The sequence below is a fragment of the Cervus canadensis genome, chromosome 2 (genome assembly GCF_019320065.1).
Source record: "Cervus canadensis isolate Bull #8, Minnesota chromosome 2, ASM1932006v1, whole genome shotgun sequence".
Lineage (NCBI taxonomy): Eukaryota > Metazoa > Chordata > Mammalia > Artiodactyla > Cervidae > Cervus > Cervus canadensis.
This window is the reverse complement of record NC_057387.1, coordinates 40,290,587-40,313,960: the sequence shown is the minus strand read 5'-3', so window position 1 is coordinate 40,313,960 and position 23,374 is coordinate 40,290,587. Positions and strand designations below refer to the sequence as shown.

The following is a 23,374-nucleotide window of genomic DNA, read 5'->3' as shown; positions in this document are numbered from 1 at the left end:
GCATTTTTCATGTTCCTTTACTTGTTGGGTATTTCTCTGCCTTTTCATCTTGTTTAGATTGCTGCGTCTGGAGTGGCCTTTCTGTATTCTGTTGGTGTGTGGTTCCTTTTTATTGTGGAGGTTTCTCCCAGTGGGTGGGGTTGGACGATTGGCTTGTCAAGGTTTCCTGGTTAGGGAAACTTGTATCGGTGTTCTGGTGCGTGGAACTGGATTTCTTCTCTCTGGAGTGCAATGGAGTGTCCAATAGTGAGTTTTGAGATAGGTCAATGTGTTAGGTGTGATTTTGGGCAGCCTGTATGCCGACGCTCAGGGCTATGTTCCTGCGTTGCTGGAGAATTTGTGTGGTATGTCTTGCTCTGGAACTTATTGGCTCTTGGGTGGTGGTTGGTTTCAGTGTAGGCATGGAGGCTTTTGGATGGTCTCTTATTACTTAATGTTCCGTGTAGTCAGAAGTTTTCTGGTGTTCTCAGGTTTTGGGCTGAAGTCTCCTGCCTCTGGATTTCAGTCTTATTCTTCCAGTAGTCTCAAGACTTCTCCAACTATACAGCACTGATAATAAAACTTCTAGGTTAATGGTGAAAAGATTCTCCACAGTGAGGAACACCCAGAGAGGTTCAGAGTTACATGAAGAGGAGAGGAAGGAAGGAGATAGAGACAAGCAGGAGGAGAAAAAGGGGGACTCAAGAGGAGAGAGCCAGATGTACGCAGTTCTCTGTCCCAAAGTGTTCTCCATAGCCCAGACAGCCACAGAGATTCACAGAATTGGATTGGGAAGAGAAGGGGGAGGGAGGAAATAGAGGTGATCTGAGGGAGAAAATGGAGAGCCAAAAGTGGGAGAGAGTAATCAACACACTCCTGAGTAAAAATGGGTACTGAATATTGGATTCTTAAATTTCCATAATTGATATCAAATACTGAAAAACAAAGATTAAAAATCTAGAGTAGAGGTTAGACTCTTAAAAATATAATATTAAAAACAAAAACTAAAAAATTTAACAAATATATATGAAGTTTGGTTTAAAATAGGGCCTCTTTTTTTTGCAAGGTTATAGTGAAATAAAAATGAAAATTAAGGAATAATAGAGGACTTTAAGAGAAAAAAAGGGAAAAAATTTTTTTAATTAAAAAAATAGTAAAAATATATGAAAATGAAAGTTAAGGAGTAATGGAGGAGTAATAGCAAATTTTAAAAGAAAATAAAGGGAAAAACTTAAAAAAAAGAAAAGAAAAAAACATTTTTTTTTTTAATTAAACAGACAAAAAAAAAGTTAAAATATATCTAGGAATTTCTCTGGAGCTGCTGTGGTCAGTGTGGGTTCTGTTCAGTTTCAGATAGCTCCTCCAGCTTACACTTGTTGATATCTATTGGCCCCTTCCGGTGTAGTCAGTGTTACCTACATGGATTTTTATCTGTTGCACCGGTCACTTCTGAAGTGGTTCCCTTTGTTTATTTGGCTTCTGTTTGCTGGTCTCTTCAGTGTCTAATTTCCACCCTGACACAAGCAGGTGGAGGTGGTCTCTTGTTTAGGTTCGCTGGTTCAGTTGTGCTGTGGGGAGGGAGGGAGGCACTGCAGACAAATGTCACTGGCGTGTGTGGGGAGCACTTGCAGTGTTGCAGCCACACTGGGTTTGCCCCGCTCACGGGTGTGTGCCTTCCACATCTACACTGCTCAGGCTCCAGGCTGCTCTATAGGGAGCGGGCCCTGCGTTGCGTGCAGTTCCTGATTTCAGGTATTCCACAAAAGCGCGGACTCGGTTGGGCCTGCGTTTTGTGCCTTCCCCTGCCTGAGCAGCTCAGGCAGCCAGGAGCTTGACGGGCTCACTCTCCCCGGGTGCGGTGCGCCTTCTCCCCTCCGTGGCCCCAGCCTCAGTTTCCTCGCGTGCCAGTCGGGTGCGTGCACCTTCTGTCTGTTCTTGGGAGCTGGCCTCTAGCCGCGACCCTCCTGGTGGATGTCGACCATCCAGAATCTCAGGAAGTCTTTGGTTAGAAACTGGAGGCCTGTTTGCAGTTTGGTAGGGGGTGCCATCTCTGGGGCTGAGTTTGCCCCTTTCCCCTCCCTCCTGCCTCCTGCCTCCAGTGGGTGATGAACCGGTCCACAGCCGGCTAGCTCTTCTCTGGGAGTGCTCAGTTCTTCCCTTGTTCTGTGAACGGGCCTACAGTGTGTTCAGGCCAGTTAATTTTCTCTCTCTCTCACGCTATCCCACAGTTTAAGTTGCTATCTCACGTTAGCTCCCTCCGATTGCCCTCAGGGCACTCAGGCCCGGCCCTTACCCTAAGCAATGCCACCTGCTCCTCTCCGTTCCGCCCCCACTTGCTGGTGGCAGATGCAGGCGTCTGGGGTACTTTTCTGCTGGGAGTTGCTTTTAGGCATGTAATCTGTGGGTTTTATTTATTTTTCCTCCCAGTTAGGTTGCCCTCCGAGATTCGAAAACTTCCCCCAGACCCGCCAGTGAGAGGGTTTCCTGGTGTTTGGAAACTTCCTTTATTACGACTCCCTTCCTGGGATGGGTCTCTGTCCCTAGCTCTTTTGTCTCTCTTTTTATCTTTAATATTTTGTCCTACCACCTTTCGAAGGTGATGGGCTGCTTTTGTGGGCACCTGATGTCTTCTGCTAGCAGTCAGAAGTTGTTTTGTGAAATTTGCTCAGCGTTCAAATGTTCTTTTGATGAATTTGTGGGGGACAAAGTGGTCTCCCTGTCCTATTCCTCTGCCATCTTAGCTCCTCCCCCCCTACAAAGAACTCTTAAAACCCAGTGATACGAAAATGAACAACTCACCTGAAAAATGGGTCTGGGTCAAAGACCTGAACAGACATCTCACCAAAAAAGACATACAGATGGCAAGTAAGCATGTGAAAAGATATTTAACATCATTTATCATTAGAGAATTGTAGATCAAAACAACAGTGAGATAATTCTGTACATATTTTAGAATGACCAAAATCCAAAATGTTGATGAGAATGTGAGGCAATAGGAACTCTCATTCGTTGCTGGTGAGAATGCAAAAACAATTTGGTAGTTTCTTACAAAACTAAACTTACTTTTACCATGTAATCCAAAAATTGTGCTCCTTGGTACTTATCCAAATGAACTGTTACTGCTGCTGCTAAGTCGCTTCAGTTGTGTCTGACTCTGTGCGACCCCATAGATGTCCACATAAAAATATGCACACAGATATCTGTAGGAGATTTATTTATAATTGCCAAAAATTTGGAAGCAACCAGAATGTCCCTAAATTGGTGAATGGATAAATTACTGGTACATCCAAACAATGGATATTATTCAGCACTAAAAATATATGAGCAACCAAGCCCTTAAAAGTAAAGGAAGAATCTCAAACTCATATTACTAAGTCAAAGAAGCCAATCTGAAAAGGCTACACACTGTATGATCTCAACTTTATGACATTCTGGAGAAGGCAAAATTATGAATACAGTTAAAAAAACTAGTGGAGAGTTTCCCTGGTGGCTCAGTGGTAAAGAATCTGGCTGCCAATGCAGGAGACAGGGGTTCAATCCCTGATGGGAAGATCCCACGTGCCGTGGAGCAACAAAGCCCGTGCACCATATCCGCTGAACCAGCGCTCTATAGCCCACTGAATCCTGCTTGCCCTAGAGCCCACACTGTGCAGCAAGAGAAGCCACAGCAATGAGAAGCCCATGCAGTACAACAAACAGCAGTCCCCAGCTTGCTGCAACTAGAGAAAGCTCACACACAGAAACACAACCCAGCACAGCCAAAATAAATAAATAAAATCATTTATAAAAAAATAAAAGCTAATGATTATCAGGGATTGGTAGGTAGGGGGTGATGAAAGGAGGAATATAGAGGACTTACAGCGGTGAAACTACCCTATATGATACTGTGCGCGTGTGCATGCATGCTGTCACTTCAGGGGTGTCTGACTCTGCAAACCTATGGGCTGCAACCTGCCAGGCTCCTCTCTCCATAGGATTCTTCAGCCAAGAGTATCGCAGTGTGTTGCCCGGCCCTCCTCCAGAGGATCTTCCTGACCCAGAGATCAAGACCAATACAGTATACTAACGCATATATATGGAATTTAGAAAGATGGTAACGAACCCACCTTTCTTATGTCTCCTGCATTGGCAGGTGGGTTCTCTACCACTAGCTCCACCGGGGAAGCCCATGTCATACTATAATGGTGGAGGTATCTTTATATATAATTGTCAATACCGGAGAAAGTACAACACCAAGAGTGAATCTTAATGTAAACTATGGACTTGGGTGATGATGATACGTCAACGTTGGTTCATCGGTTGTAAAAATTCTATTCTGGTGGGAGATGTTGATAGCAAGGGAGGTTGTATGTGTGCCAGAATGAGGGGTGTATGGAAACTCCTTGCACCACTCACTCAATTTTGCTGTGAATTTGACTGCTCTAAAAAAAATAAAAAATTTTAAATAAAAAAATGAAATTGCCAAGTAAAAGATAAAAAAAAAAAAAAAAAAAATAGGCTCTGTCTGGGTCTTCAGTGGAGAATGGACTGGAGATGAGCCAGAGTGGAAGCTGAAGAAGTGTGACAGTGATCCAGCAAAAGGTGATGACAGCTTGACTCCGGGGTGACGCTAGAGCAAGAGAGGAGTGGACGACTCAAGATGTGTTTTGGTGATGGGATGCCAGAACTCGCTGAGGGATTGGATCTGATGGAAAATGCAATGAACCACCAAGGATGACACTAGCTAACTAGTGGGACTATTTATTAAGAACCGAGGATGGGAGGGAGTTGGGGGTGGCTGAGGAGCGCAGGGGGTTTTTGAAGACAAAGGAAACTAAGTTCCTTTGTAAGAAAGGGTTTCTGACTAAACAGCAACATTTAGTTACATTGAGTCTGAGATATTCAGTTGGAGACCCGGAGTAGGTTATCTTTGCTCGTTTTTACTTTGCAGCAACAGAAGTTTCACTAGCTAATGGCAGTTTCTCAAAACTGACCTTTCCGGATTTGGATTTTTAACATCTTATTTGCATAACTGAAGGGCCCATTTTTCTGGTTTTTCAAGAATAAAAGAAAAAGCTGACTCATATATTTGTTGTTGTTCAGTCGCTAAGTCAAGTCCGACTCTGCAACTCAAATACGTACTGTCAAATACTCCAGAAAATTGCTTGCAGTTTTGAAATGAGTTCTTCCTGCTCTGTTTCCATTTCTGCAGAGGTTTCAGTGATTTGAGGCCAAGTTTCAGACAGCTCAGGCTCTAGTAGTCTCTTCAAGAAGTAAATCTCTCACAGCGTGGGTACATGAGGACACAAGCTTAGCTGGGGATATGGAATCACACACTGATGACAAGACTTACTGTTTATTTCTCAGCCATCCCTACTAGACTGTGAATATGCTATAGCCAGGGATTTGATATCCTTAGCATTAGCGTATATACAATATTGGATATTTACGTATTCAGTTAGCATATAGGCCAACTTTGAGCCCCTGGGTTTTTCATTTACAGATTCAAGGCTGTATTACCTGAAGTCACATCAGTGATTAAAAACTATAACCAAACAACCTGTTTTTTGTTTGTTTGTTTTAAATTTTTTAAATTATGAAAGTATAATAACACATTTACAGGAGACTCAGAAAGTACAGAACAAAGTTACAAAAGTTCCACTATATAATCTGTTGCTTTTTATATGCAAAAAACAACTAGTTAAGATCAATTTCTTTCACTGGATTGACTAAATTTAGTAATTTAAAAAAAAAAAAAATAAATTTAGTAATTTAGTAGTAATTTAGCAGAAACCCTTTCTTACAAGGGTGATACCAGGTCAGGTCAGTGTTAGGTGCAGTTAAAGGTTTAGAGGTTCTGATGCTTTCTTTTTGGCCTTTTATGAGAATTGTTTTCTTTTTTTCAAATCAGAAAATGTTCACTTTCTTAAAAAAAAAAGCTTGTTTGGTGTTTAAGGAGAAATATCACTATTTTTTTGTTGTTGTTGTTCATTCACTCAATAAAATTATGAGTGACTGCTGTCTCTGAAATGCTTCTGGGCCCATTAACAAAAAATTTCACTTTTAGAGTTTACACTCTGGTAGGAGGAGACATGCAAATCACGTGCATGGTGTTAATTGAAATACTATAAAGAAAAAAGGCAGCACAACGTTTAGGCTTAAAAAGAAAAAATAAGTAGTTTAAGAAGATGAAGTGTAGTGAAAATTGTGCATTTGTAGATAGAGGACAATCTGACTTCTCTGAGGAAACAACGTTTGATCTAAGATCTGAATGAAGTGAGGATGGGAGCTGTCTGAGGACAGTAAGGACATTCCAGGAAGAACAGCAAGTGCAAAAGTCAAGAGTTGAGGGATTGGCACATAATTAATTTCTAATGTATGTAAATAGCAAGCTTTAATTGTTTTCCTTTTTATTACTTGGTTTGCATTCATATCTAAGTATAAACATACATATACTTATGTATGTCTAATATATAAATAACATATAATAACGTATAAATATTTAAATTACCTAAAATAATACACTTTTATTTCAAATAAGGAGGACACCAGGAGAGTAATTACCACATAATCTTCCCGAATTCCTCAGTTTTCAGCAATTTGAATTTAATGATAGGGAGAAAACTCCAGTGGTTGAAAATCCTTGCCTCAATTGTGGAAACATACACAAGTCATTTTTTTATCTATTTATCCTTTTGTCTCTCTGTTCAATTATCAACTTCTCTCCCACCACAGAAAAGAGATTTTTAAAATTATAAACAATGCAACATATAAGAATTAGGATGGACCGAGGGTGAAATAACCTGTGAAGACAGTATACTAAGCCATCTGAGTCTAAACAATGCTTAAGGGCTCTGTGTACTACATGTTAAGATCCCTTAAGCTCTTGAGAGGCATTTGTTTACCTCACATATATGAGAGCTGATTTTCTCCCATTTCTTTAATTCAGTCAAAGCCACCTCCTGAACAATACCTGGCTACCCTCATTCTTGTAATTTACACAATTTTAAAGAATTTAGGATGAATTTACTTTTAAAATGTTTTCTCGGGCGCCCCGTCCACGCACGCGGCGACCCCGCCCCCCCGCGCGGCGCCGGGGGAGCTGGGAGGGGCTCCGCCCGCGTCCGCGCCATCGAGCCCCGGGCGGCGGCTAGGCCCTCGGTGGATGGTTCTCCTCGCCCGGCGACTCTGCGTGCTGCCGGCGATGGAGGGCGTGCGCTGGGCCTTTCCCTGCGGCACGTGGCTGCCCAGCCGCGCCGAATGGCTACTAGCGGTGCGATCGATCCAGCCCGAGGAGAAGGAGCGCATCGGCCAGTTCGTCTTCGCCCGGGACGCTAAGGCCGCCCTGGCTGGTCGTCTGATGATGAGGAAATTAGTTGCAGAGAAATTGAATATACCTTGGAATAATATTCGTGTGCAAAGAACTGCAAAAGGAAAACCAGTTCTTGCAAAAGACTCACTGAATCCTTACCCCAATTTCAACTTTAACATCTCTCATCAAGGAGACTATGCTGTACTTGCTGCAGAATCTGAGCTACAAGTTGGAATTGATATAATGAAGACTAGTTTTCCAGGTCGTGGTTCGATTCCAGAATTTTTTCATATTATGAAAAGAAAGTTTACCAACAAAGAATGGGAAACAATCAGAAGCTTTAAGAATGAATGGACTCAGCTGGATATGTTTTATAGGAATTGGGCACTGAAAGAAAGCTTTATAAAAGCAATAGGTGTTGGATTAGGATTTGAATTGCAACGGCTTGAATTCGATATATCCCCGTTAAACCTGGATATAGGCGAAGTTTATAAAGAAACACGTTTGTTTTTGGATGGAGAAGAAGAAAAAGAATGGGCTTTTGAGGAAAGCAAAATAGATGAGCACCATTTTGTTGCAGTAGCTCTTAGGAAACCCAATGGATCTATACATCAGAATGTTACATCTCAAGATGATTCTAAAGCAACCCAGAGGCAGTTTACTATTCTCACCTTTAATGATTTAATATCGTCTGCAGTTCCTATGACCCCTGAAGATCCTTCGTTTTGGGACTGTTTTTGCTTTACAGAAGAGATTTCCATAAGAAATGGTACAAAGTCATGATATGATTTTCTGAGTAACAGGGAAGTGAAAACTGTAGTCTTCTGTATTCACTAAAAAATAAATGCCTGTGACTATCAAAAAAAAAAATGTTTTCTCATTTAGATGTCTCACTAATCTAATTCAGCCTTTTCTAGGTAAGAAGGATCAATGTGATTTTGCAATGCTGATATTAACAAATTTTCAGGAAATATATTATTTGTAATTTATGTAAATAAAATTTACATCACTATGCAAAACTTACTGGGCAGACTTTTCTCAAAGTGAGAGGGTATAATTAAGATGGTTTGACTTAAAATATATAGACAAAAACTTGGAGTGTCCCAGGATACCTCAGAAAGGAAGGTTAGCATCCTTCAATGAAGTTAAAACAATGGACAAAAAGAGACTAAAGTTACTGTCTCTAGGAACAGGAACCACAGACAGAGGCAACATGGAAACCTTTTTTTGAAATTCTTCAATTAAAAAATTTTTTTACTAGACTATATTTCAGAGTAGAATTGAACGGAATGTATAGAGATCACCCATGTGTGCTCTATCTCCCTGTGCGTAGCCTCTCCCACTATCAACATCCTCCGGTTGAGTGGTACCTTTGCTACAACTGTACCTGAACTGACTCATCGTTATCAACCATAGCTCAGAGTTTACATTAGGGCTTACTTTTGATGTTGGACATTCTATAGGTTTGGACAATTGTTTAATGTATGACATATATTCATCATTATAGCACCATGTAGAAGAGTTTCACTGCCTTAAAACTCCTCTGTGTTCTGCCTGTCTAGCCCTCCCACCCCGTTAAACCCCAACAACTCCTGATCTTTGACTGTCACCATAACTTTCCAGAATGTCATGTGGTTAGGATCACATAGCAATTCTATTCTCTATTCTCTTAGTGATAATGCATTTTAGCTTCCTTCATGTCTTTTCATGGGCCAATAGTTCTATATCACTTAATTTAATTTGAAACTGAAATAAAAAATCAAAATAACACTGATTTATAATCTAACCATTTTCAAATGATCCATTCCATGTGACATAATTCAGGGTTAATCTGAGACACTTTTATTCAGTAACTCATCATCAATATTTATTGAGCATCTCTGTGTCAGGCACTATGCTAGGTACTAGTATATATATGGCAGTAAAAGAGATAGACAAAATATTTGTCTTAATGGAACTTACATTCCAGTTGGAGGCTCAGACAATAAATAAGTAAGCAATATAGAATAAAAAATACTCATTGAGTTTTTCTCTTTTTCCTTCCTTTCATTTCTTTCTTTTTTCCTTCATCTCTTCAATATTTTCATTATTTTTCAAGCATTGGTAAGGAGATAAAAGTCTATAATTTATCATCTGACCCTGCTATAGACTCTGTGAGGCCTCTGGCAACTCACTTTTCTCCCTAGGCATTTTCCCTGGCCTGTAAAATGAGAATGGCAATCCCTGCTTACTACTTAGATGGGAGGAACAAACAGAAGTTGTTACTTTGCTTTAAAAGAACAGTAATACCTTCAATTTGCCAGCCAGAGTTGTGAAATTAAAATGCCTTTGTATTTATTATCAATTTAAAATTCATATTTATGTACACACAATTCAGTTCAATCTTCTTAAAAATAAATACATAAATGTGGCAGCAATCACTGTTTTTTCCTCTTCATGGCCTAGTTTGTTGCACAATGCAGAGCAAGATGCTGTCTTTATGTTTCATCTCAACAATGCACAATGAAGAGAGAAAATCATAGTCTAGAGCGTCCTTAATTACCTCTGCAATTCATGTGAATAATTGGATCTTTTTGAGGCTTGTGAAAATGACATAATAAAAGAAAATACAAATGTAAAAGACAGCTAATTTCAAACCTGTAAGGCGAATTTGGGAAATTTTAAAAACAGAGTTGCATAATATATTTGTTGGTGAATCTGCCTTTATTTTGTTTCTAAAATAGCTGGAGAAATGATTCATGAGAAAGATCAACTGTTGGGTGGATTTTCAAAGCTGGAAACTTCTTTGATTTTGTTTATAAGAAGCAAAATTCCTTCTGAAATTTTTATTTACTGTGAAGTTATATGTATTTATATAAATATATATTGCTGCTGTTTTTCAGTCACTCAGTCATGTCCAACTATTTGCAGCCCCATGGACTGCAGCATGCCAGGCTTCCCTGTCCTTCACTAACTCCCAGAGTTTGTTCATATCCATTGAGTCAACGATGCCATCCAACCATCTCATCATCCCCTTCCCCCCCTACCCTTCCTGCCCTCAATTTTTCCCAATATCAGGGTCTGTTCCAATGAGTTAGCTCTTCGCATCAGGTGGCCAAAGTATTGGAGCTTCACCTTCGGCATCAGTCCTTTCAATGAACATTCAGAGTTGATTTCCTTTAGGATTGACTGGTTTGATCTCTTTGTTGTCCAAGAGTCTCTCAGAGTCTTCTCTAGCACCACAGTTTGAAAGCATCAATTCTTTGGCACTCAGCCTTATATAGATATATATAACAAGGTATATATATATAACTTAAATATAAATATATATAAAGAAAGAGTCATTTTTGTTGCTCTTCATTTAAAAATTTCATTCTGAATACTTAGATGTTGCTTACATGTTACTTTACAGATGTGTAATCCTTCAATCAGACAGAGATTACTCTCCTTCAGGAGAAGGCAGTCTTACTGAATGTTAGCGCACCTTCTTTGCATTTCTGATGTCTCTCAAGATCCTCCAGACTCGTCGAGTTAAGCAACCCACCAGTCACATGTTTGCCAAGAGCTTCTTCCTGCATTTATACCCTATGCCCTGGCTGCCCAGTGCTCTTCCCACCACTGGCCAAGCAAGGTTCTATGCAGACGGAGGAGAGGCCCAGCCAGGCTTTGCAGCTGAAGTCCTAAACTGGAAGAATACAGGTAGTAGTGGAAGAAGATTATTTTGGGGGACCCAGGACTCAAGAAGGCAAGTAATGAAGTGCTAGTGGTGGAAAGGACCTTAGAGGTCCAGAGAGGGGTTGAGTCTTGCCTTAGGCCCCCGACTGAGTCCCCTGAATTGGTCCCATGATGCCTACTTCAGAACTCCTCTCACTGGGCCTCCTGTTCTCAGGGCAGAGCTCTTCTTAGGCCTTCCCGATGCTGGGAAGGATACACTGGTATCCGAAGCCAGCATCTCAGACAGGCCAATCCTGGCCACCCAGAGCAACAACTCAAGGCCATATTATCCTGCCTTCATGCTCAGCATGTTACTTATTGCTTTCTGATATTTTATTTACTTATTTCTTTGCTATTAGTCTTCAGCATAGGAATATAAACTGCATGGTACCAGGGAACTTATCTGTCTTTCTCAAGGCTGCAGTGCCTGTTCCTAGAAGAATGTCTGTTAACAATAGGTGCTCGGTTACTAATTATCGAATAAATAAAAGAAGGCCCAGGGACTTCCCTGGTGGTCCAGTGGCTAAGACTTCATGCTTTCAACGCACAAAGTGGGGGGTCTGGATAGGAGTCTTGGTAGGAAAACTAGATCCCACATGCCGCAACTAAGACCTGATGCAGCCAAATAAATAATAAAAGGTGAAATAAATAAATATTTATAAATAAATAAATGAAGATCTATTTTTATCTCTGTGACTCCAGAATTGCTTTAGTTTAGTTTCTGATTGGTACTTAATCATCAGTGGCTTGGAACATCACAGCTCTTAGCTTTTCCTGGTATGCATTTATTGACCTATAAACATAGACATGGGGTGTTTCTTTAAGGGATTCTCTGTTAGCCTTTTGTAATGTAAGGAACCCTTCCCTCCCATGGAGACTACCTGTCCACCCTCAATACAGAGAACAAACAGATCTTAGACATTTAGAAAAACAATTCTGATGGTAGTGAAGCAGTTAGGTGGAAGGTGTTATAAACAGGAGGTAAGAATCTAACAATGACATTCGAAGGATGATGAAGAAATGAATTCAGATGCCCGATCAGAGGATGACAGGCTTCCCTGGTGGCTCATATGGTAAAGAAACTGCCTGCAATGTGGGAGATGTGGGTTTGATCCCTGGGTTGGGAAGATCCCCTGGAGAAGAAAATGGCAACCCACTCCAGTATTCTTACCTGCTACTGCTGCTAAGTCACTTCAGTCGTGTCCGACTCTGTGCGACCCCATCCCTGGGATTCTCTAGGCAGGAACACTGGAGTGGGTTGCCATTTCCTTCTCCAATGCATAAAAGTGAAAAGTGAAAGTGAAGTCACTCACTCATGTCTGACTCTTCGTGACCCTGTGGACTGCAGCCTACCAGGCTCCTCCGTCCATGGGATTTTCCAGGCGAGAGTACTGGAGTGGGGTGCCATTCTTACCTGGAGAATTCCAATTCCTTGGACAGAGGAGCCTGGCAGGCTATAGTCCACAGGGTTGCAAAGAGTCAGACATGACTGAGTGATCAGCATTTTCACTTTCAAAGACAATAGTCTTCACAGTATATTTCGCATAGTGGGTGAGAGAAAGGGAGCAGTCAGAATGTACTCAATATTCTACCTTGTCTAATGAGATGAATGCTTGCTATTAACTGATATGCATGACACAGAGTAAGTTGAGTTGTTCTGAAAAAAAGAATGGTGAGAATGAGATGGTCGGGCCTTGGATATTTTTATGTTGAGGTGGGAATGAGCCATTCAAAAAGAGGTTTCCAATAAATATTTGAGACTCGAATCTATAGCTTAGGAGAAAGGGAGACTAGAAATGTACAGTTCAGAATTTTCTACATGTGATAGATCAAGCCAGCCTTAGAAGTAGATGAGAATAAAACAAAAAAGTATGAATGAATAAGATGGTAGACCAAGGATATAACACTTGAGGAGGCAATAGGCACAGTAGGGGAAAACTGGGACTTTGGACACATTACTCAATCTTTCTTTGCCTCAGTTCCTCCATCTGTAAAATGGGTTGTTTAATAGAACAAAATGCTTATTTAGTACAGTGCCTGGAACATAATACAGATCATAAAATTATTTCCTATTTTGGGGGATAAGCATATTCCAGGTGGTATTAGTGGTAAAGAACCTGCCTGACAATTCAGGAGATGTAAGAGACCCACAGTTTTGATTTATGTGCCATGAAGATCCCCTGGAGAAGGAAATGGCAACCTGCTCCAGTATTCTTGCCTGGAAGATCCCATGGACAGAAGAGCCTGGTGGGCTACAGTCCATGGGATCACAAAGTTGGACACAACTGAAGTAACTTAGCACACAGCACTATTTAAGGTAATATAGAAAAAGAGAAGGCAGTTAAGAGTTCTGGGAAAGAGAAATCTGAGTCAGAAGAGAACAAGAGACAGCAGCGCTGTAAAAGTAGAGAGTTTCAACGAGGGGGAGTCAACCGGGCCAAACGTTATAGTAAGTTCCCATCAGTGGGGATTCCTGAGAGGCCTTTGTCTCTGTTGGTTAAAGAGTCACTTGTGTTCTTAGAAAGGGTAAGCTCAGGAGAATGACTGCAGCAGAAGTCTTACTGCTAGCACTTAAGAGCAAATAAAAAATGACTTCTCTTCAGAGATAGTAAATTGAACACTTTCACTTCCTCCCTCTCCTGACACTTCACTGACATTATAGTAAAGGGATTTTTTTTTTTTCTTCTCATAAACAAAGAGAAAGAAACGACAAGAGATGACAATAACAGAATTCTGGAAACTGAAAACCAGAGAATGGATGCTAATTTACTTAGTACAATTAAGAAAACTGAAAACTAAGCCTGCCATAGGGGAAGCTCCCAAAGAAGTTGAATTATGGTATAGAACCCCAGAAAAACCCAGAACTGGGGATTTTAGGTATCTCTGAAAGGGGGGTTGAAAGTTAAGATGAAAACAAAAAGTTCTGCTTTAGAAGCAGTTCAGTTCAGTTCAGTTCAGTTGCTCAGTCATGTCCCACTCTTTGCAACCCCATGGACTGCAGCACTCCTGGCCTCCCTGTCCATCACCAACTCCCAGACCTTGCTCAAACTCATGTCCATCAAGTCGGTGATGCCATCCAACTATCTCATCCTCTGTTGACTTTTCTCCTCCTGCCTTCAATGTTTCCCAGCATCAGGGTCTTTTACAATGGGTTGGTTCTTCACATCAGGTGACCAAAATATTGGAGTTTCAGCTTCAGCATCAGTCCTTCCAATGAATATTCAGGACTGATTTCCTTTAAGATGGACTAGTTGGATCTTCTTGCAGTTCAATGGACTCTCAAGCGTCTTCTCCAACACCACAGTTCAAAAGCATCAATTATTTGGCACTCAGCTCTCAAATCCATACATGACTACTGGGAAAATCTTAGCTTTGACTAGATGAACCTTTGTTTTGCAAAGTAATGTCTCTGCTTTTTAACATGCTTTTCTTCCAAGGAGCAAGCATCTTTTAATTTCATGGCTGCAGTCACCATCTGCAGTCATTTTGGAGCCCCGCAAAATAAATTCTCTCACTGTTTCCATTGTTTCCCCATCTATTTGCTATGAAGTGATGGGACCAGATGTCATGATCTTAGTTTTCTGAATGTTGAGTTTTAAGCCAACTTTTTCACTCTCTTCTTTCATTTTCAATGAAGAGGCTCTTTAGTTCTTCTTTGCTTTCTGCCATAAGGGTGGTGTCATCTGCATATCTGAGGTTATTGATATTTCTCCCGGCAATCTTGATTCCAGCTTGTGCTTCCTCCAGCCCAGCATTTCTCATGATGTATTCTGCATATAAGTTAATTAAGCAGGGTGACAATATACAGCCTTGATGTACTCCTTTCCCTATTTGGAACCAGTCTGTTGTTCTATGTCCAGTTCTAACTGCTTCTTCTTGACCTGCATACAGATTTCTCAGAAGGCAGGTCAGGTAGTCTGGTATTCCCATGTCTTTATGAATTTTCCACATTTTGTTGTGATCCACACAGTCAAAGGCTTTGGTGGGGTCAATAAAGCAGAGTAGATGCTTTTCTGGAACTCTCTTGCTTTTTCAATGATCCAACAGATGTTGGCAATCTGATTTCTGGTTCCCCTGCCTTCTCTAAATTCAGCTTGAACATCTGGAAATTCACGGTTCACGTACTGTGGAAGCCTGGTTTGGAGAATTTTGAACATTACTTTTCAAGCATGTGAGATGAATGCAATTGTGCGGTAGTTTGAACATTCTTTGGCATTGACCTTCTTTGGGATTGGAATGAAAACTGACCTTTTCCAGAAGCAGTTAGACTCCTATAAATCTACTATATATATGTATAGACCCTGGTTCGATCCCTGGGTCGGGAAGATCTCCTGGAGAAGGAAACGGCAACTCACTCCATTCTTGTCTAGAGAATCCCGTGGACAGAGGAGTCTGGCAGGCTACAGTCCATAAGGTGAAAGAGTCACATACAACTTAGTGACTAAACCAACTAGCAAATGCATAACTAATATATTAAAAAATAAAAGCTGAAAAGAAACTTAAAGAAAAAAAGAAGCATTTATTATCACCTCATCACCTCGCACTGCCTCACCATGACTTTCCCTAACCCTACATAACCAGAATGACTGTCTCTTCACTCTTGGGGCAGAAGCTGTGGGGTATTTTATTGAAGTATAGTTGATTTATAATGTTGCATTAGTTTTAGGTGTACAGCAAAGTTATTGTCATTCATACACATGTATTCATTCATTTTCAGCTCATTTGCTCAAATAGGTCATCAGACTAGGGAGTAGAGTTTCCTCTGCTCTAGAGTAGATCCTTGTTGTTACCAAATGACCTTGAGCAAGGAACACTACAGTACAGATGGATGGATGAAGTCTCTGCTGAACAGTGAGATACCCCAGGTCCATTCTCTGTTTATTTTTTCAGGATGCTGCAACCAAGTTTATGTATTCTGGGAAAGAGGGTGAAAGACTTTTTCCTCTCAATAAATATGTACCCCAGGAGAAAAAAGCCTAAAGCTACTGACAGGGTCTCCCAGTGAAACAGCTCAGCCGGGTTATCTTCCAGTACTGTCCACCACTTAGCAAGCTCAGCTCATCCACACAGTGCCCTCATAGTCTTGGTATGTGTCTAAAATCTTAACAAGGAAAAATGGTACCCTGAGCATTTCTCTCTATTTCTCTTCTCTTTCCATGTAATGTCTACAATATAGTGTGGATGCTAAGAGCAAGAAAAAGCAAGCACCAGGAAGAAGCCATAGTCTTTTTATGACCTAGCCTCGGAAATCACTCACCATCATTTGTACCTCATTCTGGTTAAAAGGGGCCACCAGGTTCAGTTGAAGGCAACAGAGACTGCACCCTTGGTGGGGAGGTATAAATTGTTACATTGTGGGAAGGCCTTGTGGGGTGGGACAGGACAAAAGGATAAACACAGCAGACACACAAAGGATAGGGAGTGAGGATGGGATCACAACTCTTAGCGACAACACTGGATGCTAGAAGGTGATGGAACAGTGCCTTAAACATTATCAAACAAAACAGCTTTTGATGCAGAATTTTATACTCGGCCAAGCTCTGACTAAAGAGTTAAGACAGAATATTTGTGTATATTCAACTTCTGAAGGATTTTATCTTCCATATACCTTTAACCAGGAAACTCCTGGCAGCTGTGCTCCATCAATATGAAGGCATAAAGAATGAAGCAGAGCCCGGAATGGAGGCCCCAAACACGAGAGAAGTGGAGGACAACCCGGGACAATAATCATGTAGCACTTGAGGCTAGAGAGAAGAATAGAGGACTCAGGAGTGATGTTCCCAGGAATCTGCTGTATTTTCTCAGGTGTTTGAATGCCCTGAGAGTAAGGGAACGAATTAGTAATAAGCATATAAGTGACTGAACAAAGAAAATGACAATATTTAAGTCTAGGTAAAAGCAAAAGGTATACTTGAAAGTAAACATATCATAGTACGTACATGACTAAGCTGTGAGTAAAATTTGCATAGTCTCAGTAATATAAAAATTAATATTTGATCTGTGTTTTGGAGACAGGAAACTGGAAGGGGGTTGGGGGAGCAGTGTGTTTGAGAGCTAAATCCTAATATTCAAAAGATAAAGTCAACACACAATTATTAAAATGGAAAAAAATCCAAAAATCAACATAAGTACATTAGTAGAAAACATGGAAGCAAATTGTTTGTAAATTTAGTTGCTAAGTCAAGTCCGACTCTTAGCAGTCCCATAGACTAGCCCTCCAGGCTCCTCTATCCATAGGATTTCCAGGCAAGAATGCTGGAGTGGGTTGCCATTTCCTTTTCCAGGGGATCTTCCAGACCTAGAGACGGAATCCTTGTCTCCTGTGTGTCCTGCATTGGCAGGTGGATTCTTTACCGCTGACGCCACCAGGCGAGGGCATGGAAGCAAATACACAAAGGAAAAGTGAAAGAGGTAAAAGTAGTTATCACCGAGGAGAAAGAATGGGGAGCGGGGAGAATTATTTCATAAATTACTAACTTTTTTTGGTCTGTTTCTGTTTTTTTTTGGGTGGGGGAGGGCTGATCCACGCCTCATGCAGGATCTTCCCAGACCAGGGATTGAAACAACACCACCTGAAGTGGAAACACAGTGTCTTAACTATTGGACCACCAAGGAAGTCCTTAAATTAACAACTTTTATAGAAATACTTCATTTGAAAATTACATCCACATCTTGATTAAAATAAAAACTGCTGTCTAAAAAAATCACGAACAGAAATTTCTGTCAAAACATGAAGGTTTGTACATGTTTTCTCCTTTTTTCAATCCTACTAGATGCAGTAAAATAAACTTATTAGGACAAAGAGAATGGAAGAAGAAACAAGAGCAAGGTAGGAGCTTACAAAATTGGAGACAGCAGGCCCTCATTGAGAAAAAGAGTACAGAATCAGATTTGAAAATGAATAGAATAAAAGACATCACAACAAACTGCTAATTTTAAAAAGCCAGCAGACATCATGACATCAGAAAAATAGCAGTGTTTTTATTAACTGCCTTAGGAATTTTTTGTACTTTTTTTTTTTTTTTTTTACATCTTTGGCTATATTGCCTTCCATCTACTCTTTGTGTGATAAAATGTTAAACCTATCATTGGAATAGAAATGCAATTTAGTCTTCCCTCTAGCATACTGCTCAAAGAAAGTTTTTAAATTGATGAGTTAGAAGAACTTCTTTTAGCTTCAACATTACTGTTGGTAGTGTCATATAAGCTTTTAGGACTGTTGCCAAATTTAGGAAAGTAGTTGCCTATTTTTTCATATATAAACTGTAGGACTTCAAAACATTTCAAGTTTTCTTGTGTTTTGACTAATTGCAAATATACTTAGATGGAGATGATCATAAACCATTTGTTGTTAGTATCTTTATGTCACAGTAACATATCTTGAACTTTATAACATTTTTGTCCATGTTAGTTGTTTTGTGTGTCAAGTCAGCAGGAAACTTACCTTTTTCTAGTCTTTATGATTATTGACTCTTCATTATATGGATTATCAACAATCTGAAAACATATTCATTGCTTCTATTCAAAACATGTATATTCTTTTTAATAACATATTATGGTCTTGGTATGATCTGAAAAATTTTTCGATACCACTTTTTTCTCAGCATCAGAAAAATTTCTGTTTATTTAATTGCCCATTTTATTGTTTTTATTTCATATTCTATTAAATTTTCATATGAATTTTCTCTTAATCCTTCAATAAATAAATGTATAGGTGACAGAATAAAGTATCTTTTATATATGCCCAAGTGAGGAGTCTGTAATTTCTCTGATATTTTATTGAAATAGTCCTAAACTTATTTCCAAATTGCAATAGTTATTTATACCCTACAAATACTGGATATATACACAAATTCCGATCAATCTTTTTTGGGTGAATTCCATCAAAAGTGGAAAAAAGTATATGATGTGTTTAGTAATTATATATACTTAGTCATCATGTATATTCTGGAAAGAAGAGAACTTCTGTTTTCATGAGGGATCAGTGAGAATCAAACGCTCTGGTTACATGTTACACATGACATCTGGAAAGTATTTCCCCAGACTAGCTTCTAGCTTAGAGTCATGTGACACTGGCCTTGCATTTCATATCATGACAGCATGAGTAGTCATGGAGGGCAGTAGAAATTCTGAAAATCAGTTCTACACTGGGGTAGCTAGTAATAACTTGGAAGTAACTGTGATCTCGCTCAAATACGTGCCTGCTATGTCACTTTGCTCGTGTCCAACTCTTTGCGACCCTATGGACTGTAGCCCGCCAGGCTCCTCTGTCCAGGGGATTCTCCAGGCAAGTACACTGGAGTGGGTTGCCATGCCCTCCTCCAGGGGATCTTCCCAACCCATGTATTGAACCCACATCTCTTATGTCTCCAGCACTGGGCATCAGCAGGTGTGTTCTTTACCACTAGCCATCTGGGAAGCCCCTATTTCACTCACATATCCTTCTACTTTCAATCTAAATGTAGACCCCCGTCTTTACTCAAACGAAATGCAGCTCAACTTCCCCTTAGCCAGATCCCAAAAATGCCTATGTAACCCAAAAAGCACCCCTACACATCAGGAAATGAAACAGATGAGACTTCCTAATGGAAAGAAACAAGAAACAGCCATGGGTAAAATGGCTTACTTTTCATATTTATACAACCATGTGGACATATTGCTAGAACTCATTCCAAGGAAGCAGGACCTTGGAATCAGGACAGGAAAGTTTGAGCTATGTTCAAGGTTAATTGCCTCTGACAATAGCAATTCAATTTTGGAAAACAAATTAATGTGTGTAAATGTCTTGTCAGACTAGAGAAAGTTGAACCTTGTGCTAGAAGCAGGGCAATTCTAGAGGCAAGTTAAATCACCACTGTGGGTACATACGTGCTAAGTTGCTTCAGTCATGGCAGACTCTTTGTGACCCCATGGGCTGTAGCCCACCAGGCTCCTCTGTCCAAGGGATTCTCCAGGCAAGAATACTGGAGTGGGTTGCCATGTCCTCCTCCAGGGGATCTTGCCAACCCAAGGATTGAACCCAGTTCTCTTACATTTCCTGCATTTGCAGGCAGGTTCTTTACCACTAGCGCCACCTGGGAAGCCCAAATTATCACTACAGATACTCAAATAATGTGAGGACATGGAAGCTATAGGTATTTCTGAAAATTGGTGTAAATGATGATCTGAAAATAAGAGGAGTGAGTGCGAAACATCTACTAGAGAAAAGATGCTCTATATATCACCTCCCACCCGCCTCTCTCCAGCCCTGCTAGACTTATTGCTTTCAACTTCTCATTCATTTTCCTTTTAGGTTTTTAAATAAAATTACTTTTTAAATCAAATTAAAATTAGCAGCCATATCTCCAGCCCACCATTTCCAACTTGTATGACAGGACAAGTACCAATACCCCCATTTCAGCAGATGACTGCAAGTTTCCTGGAGTCTAAATCAGAGAGTCTTTGGGACATGTGGCGGAGCTAAGAGTATGTGTGTAGATATCCCCATTATTGTGATTCAGTTCAAATCTAAATACTGAGTACTAAGAGTCCCCCTACTTCTCTCCCCTGCCCTTCCTTGATTCACCTGGGAAAATGCTAGAAAGCAGACAAGAGATTTTGGAATTCCCCTCTGGTGAAATTGACCAGCTTAGAAATAGAGATCTCCAGGTGCTTACATTTGGGATCCTCCAACAAAAGAACACAGCCTGATCACCCAGCATGTTTCCATTAACAAACTCCCCACAAAGAGTTTAAATCAGCTTTCAGTGACTCTGTCTGAAATATGAATAGGTAGCCAGAGATTACCTGACAGTGGGAAAACCTCTGACACAAAGGGCTGAGATCAAAACAAACAGGAAAATGAGAAATAAAGAAAATAGGAAAAATGCCATCAACAGCACAGGGTTATATAAAACTGAAATACTCATAAAAGAAAAAGAGAGCATTTAGAATTAAAGGCCTGATAAAAAGCAAGGGAAATGTTAACTGAAGAGTTAAAAGATTAAGTTGAGAAAACTCCTAGAAACTAGAAAACAAGGCAAACATGTAAAAAAATAGAAAATGTTCTTGTTTAGTCGCTTAGTCGTGTCCGACTCTTTGCAACTCCATGGACTGCAGCACTCCAGGCTTCCCTGTCCTTCATTATCTCCTGGAGTTTGCTCAAACTCATGTCCATTAAGTCAGCGATGCCATCCAACCATCTCATCCTCTATTGCCCCCTTTCCTTCCCTCATTCTTTCTCAGCTTCGGGGTCTTTTTCAATGAGCTGGCTCTTCACATCAAGTGGCCAAAGTACTGAAGTTTAAATATGAGAAAATTAAAAGATCAGCCCAAATGGGCCATAACCTGAAGAGTGGAAGTTCTAGAAAGAGAGAATAGAGAAAATAAAGCTATCCAAAAAATAATTTCAGATGATTTTCCAGGAAAACACTTGGAAAATCAAAGTATATTGTTGTATAATTCTGGAACACTATGGAGAAAGAGAAGATTCTAAAAACAACCAAAGAAGACAAAATGTAGTCATGTGAGGTTTTGATCAGAATAGCTTTAAACGTTTTACCAGTAGTACTAGAAATTAAAAGACAAGGGAATAATGCCTTCAAAATTCTCAGGGAAAATTACTTACAATCTCTTGTTCTGTATTCAGCCAAAATATTAGTCCTGTGTAAAAGTAGAATTTTTTAAATTGCAGGCATGCAAGAATTTAGAAAGCTTATAGCACAAGCACATTTCTTAAGGGTAAGTAAATTCATACTTCTTCAACATAGCAGAAAACCTACAGATACTGTATAAAATTGATAATCAAGAAGTGGAGGTATAAAATAGTGGACTTAGAGAGCTCATATAGCCACTAGGAGAAAGATCAATAAGGTTCTAAAGTGGTTGGAAAGATTAGAGGGTCATGGAGGAGGACTGATGCTCTTCCCTGTGAGTTTTCTAATATTTTTTAAAAAAGCATGTGCATGTATTAATTTTATTAAAATAATTTTATTTTACAATCAAAAAGGAAAGTGAATGAAAAGATGGAAACTGAGGTAAGAAAAGCAATGAATCTTATAGAGATAGAAGTGGTGGGAGGGTGAAACATTTACTGTAACACTCTTTACACACATGACGCTCTTTAATCCTCACACTCCTGAAAGAAATACCATTACACCATTTTAGAGATGAGGAAACTAAGGCTCCAGGAAGTTAAAGGAATTTGCCCAAAGTCACACAGCTAGAAACTGGCAGAATTAAGGCTGAACCCAAGTCTGTCTGGTTCCAAAGCTCAGTCATATTCTATTACATCGTTCTGAATGTTGGCAAACAGAAGAGAAAGATACTGGGACCTAGTATGAAGGGAAGACAGTAAGTTTTGAGTAGAGGAAACACATGAATATTAAGGTAAGTTGAAAGTAAAGAGTCATCAGAGGGCAATAATTGAAAGTACAGAAGAGAGAAGGAATAATTTATCCAAGTTTTAGAACGTTGGGCTTCCCATCATTGGTAAAGAATCTGCCTTCCAATGCAGGAGGCATGAGAGATGCGGGTTCAATCCCTGGGTCAGGAAGATCCCTTGGAGTAGAAAATGGCTACTCACTCCAGTATTCTTGCCTGGAAAAGTCCATGGACATAGGAGCCTGGCAGACTATAATCCATGGGACCAAAAAGAGTTGCACACAACTAAAAACACACATACTGATGGCCTATGCAGGAGTTTACCTTAGAAAATTTGGGGAAAGCAGCATGGTGATATAGGCAGGAGTAGAGTTGTGGAAAGGAGGTAAGTGTGGGTGAAACTGTTATTAAGCTGGAATTTATAAGTCGGATACTCTGTTTCTCCATGAAGTAAGAGTTTAGTTATTCTCCTATGACCAAATGAATAAAGAAAGGGTTGGATCCTCGCAGGAGACCAGGGGGAAGAGTGAAGTTGGAAAATGGCTGGAGCCTTTAGGAAAGAGAGTAGGGTTGCCAGATTTAGCAAATAAAAATACCACTCACTCAGTGAAATCTGAACTGTTTCAATATATGTCTCAAATATTGCATGGTATTTTATCCAGCAACCCTTAGAGACATTAAAGCATGCTTGTGCTTAGTCGCTCAGTCATATCCAACTCTTTTCAACCCCATGGACTGTAGCCCACCAGGCTCCTCTGTCTATGGGGATTCTCCAAGCAAGATTACTGGAGTGTACTGCCATGCCCTACTCCAGGGGATCTTCCCAACCCAGGAACTGAACCCAGGTCTCCCAAAGCATGCATAAAGAACAGCAAAGCTGCTTTGAAATAAGAAGTCCGCAATGGATCCACCTCAATGTGATGGGCATCAGATGGTAAGCTCAGTGTGCGGGGAGGAAGGTAGGAACACTGGGCTTATCTTCCAGGAAACAGTTGAAAGGGAGCTGGGCTAACAGCCAGGAGATAGCTTGAGGGCGCAGTTCTTGGGGCC

The 23,374-nt window shown here is 40.3% G+C and overlaps 1 protein-coding gene across 1 annotated transcript; it reads left to right on the top strand.

The window, feature by feature from the left end:
- Positions 1-7,060: 7,060 nt before the first annotated feature.
- On the top strand, positions 7,061-8,121 carry LOC122427587 (L-aminoadipate-semialdehyde dehydrogenase-phosphopantetheinyl transferase-like). Its single transcript, XM_043447165.1, has one exon. It carries the CDS (start codon positions 7,124-7,126, stop codon positions 8,051-8,053), a length of 930 nt encoding a protein of 309 aa, XP_043303100.1. The 5' UTR covers positions 7,061-7,123; the 3' UTR covers positions 8,054-8,121.
- Positions 8,122-23,374: the final 15,253 nt, after the last annotated feature.

Bases quoted from the DNA above. Each gene is read 5' to 3' on its own strand.
- LOC122427587 (XM_043447165.1), top strand. From the start codon at position 7,124: ATGGTTCTCCTCGCCCGGCGACTCTGCGTGCTGCCGGCGATGGAGGGC.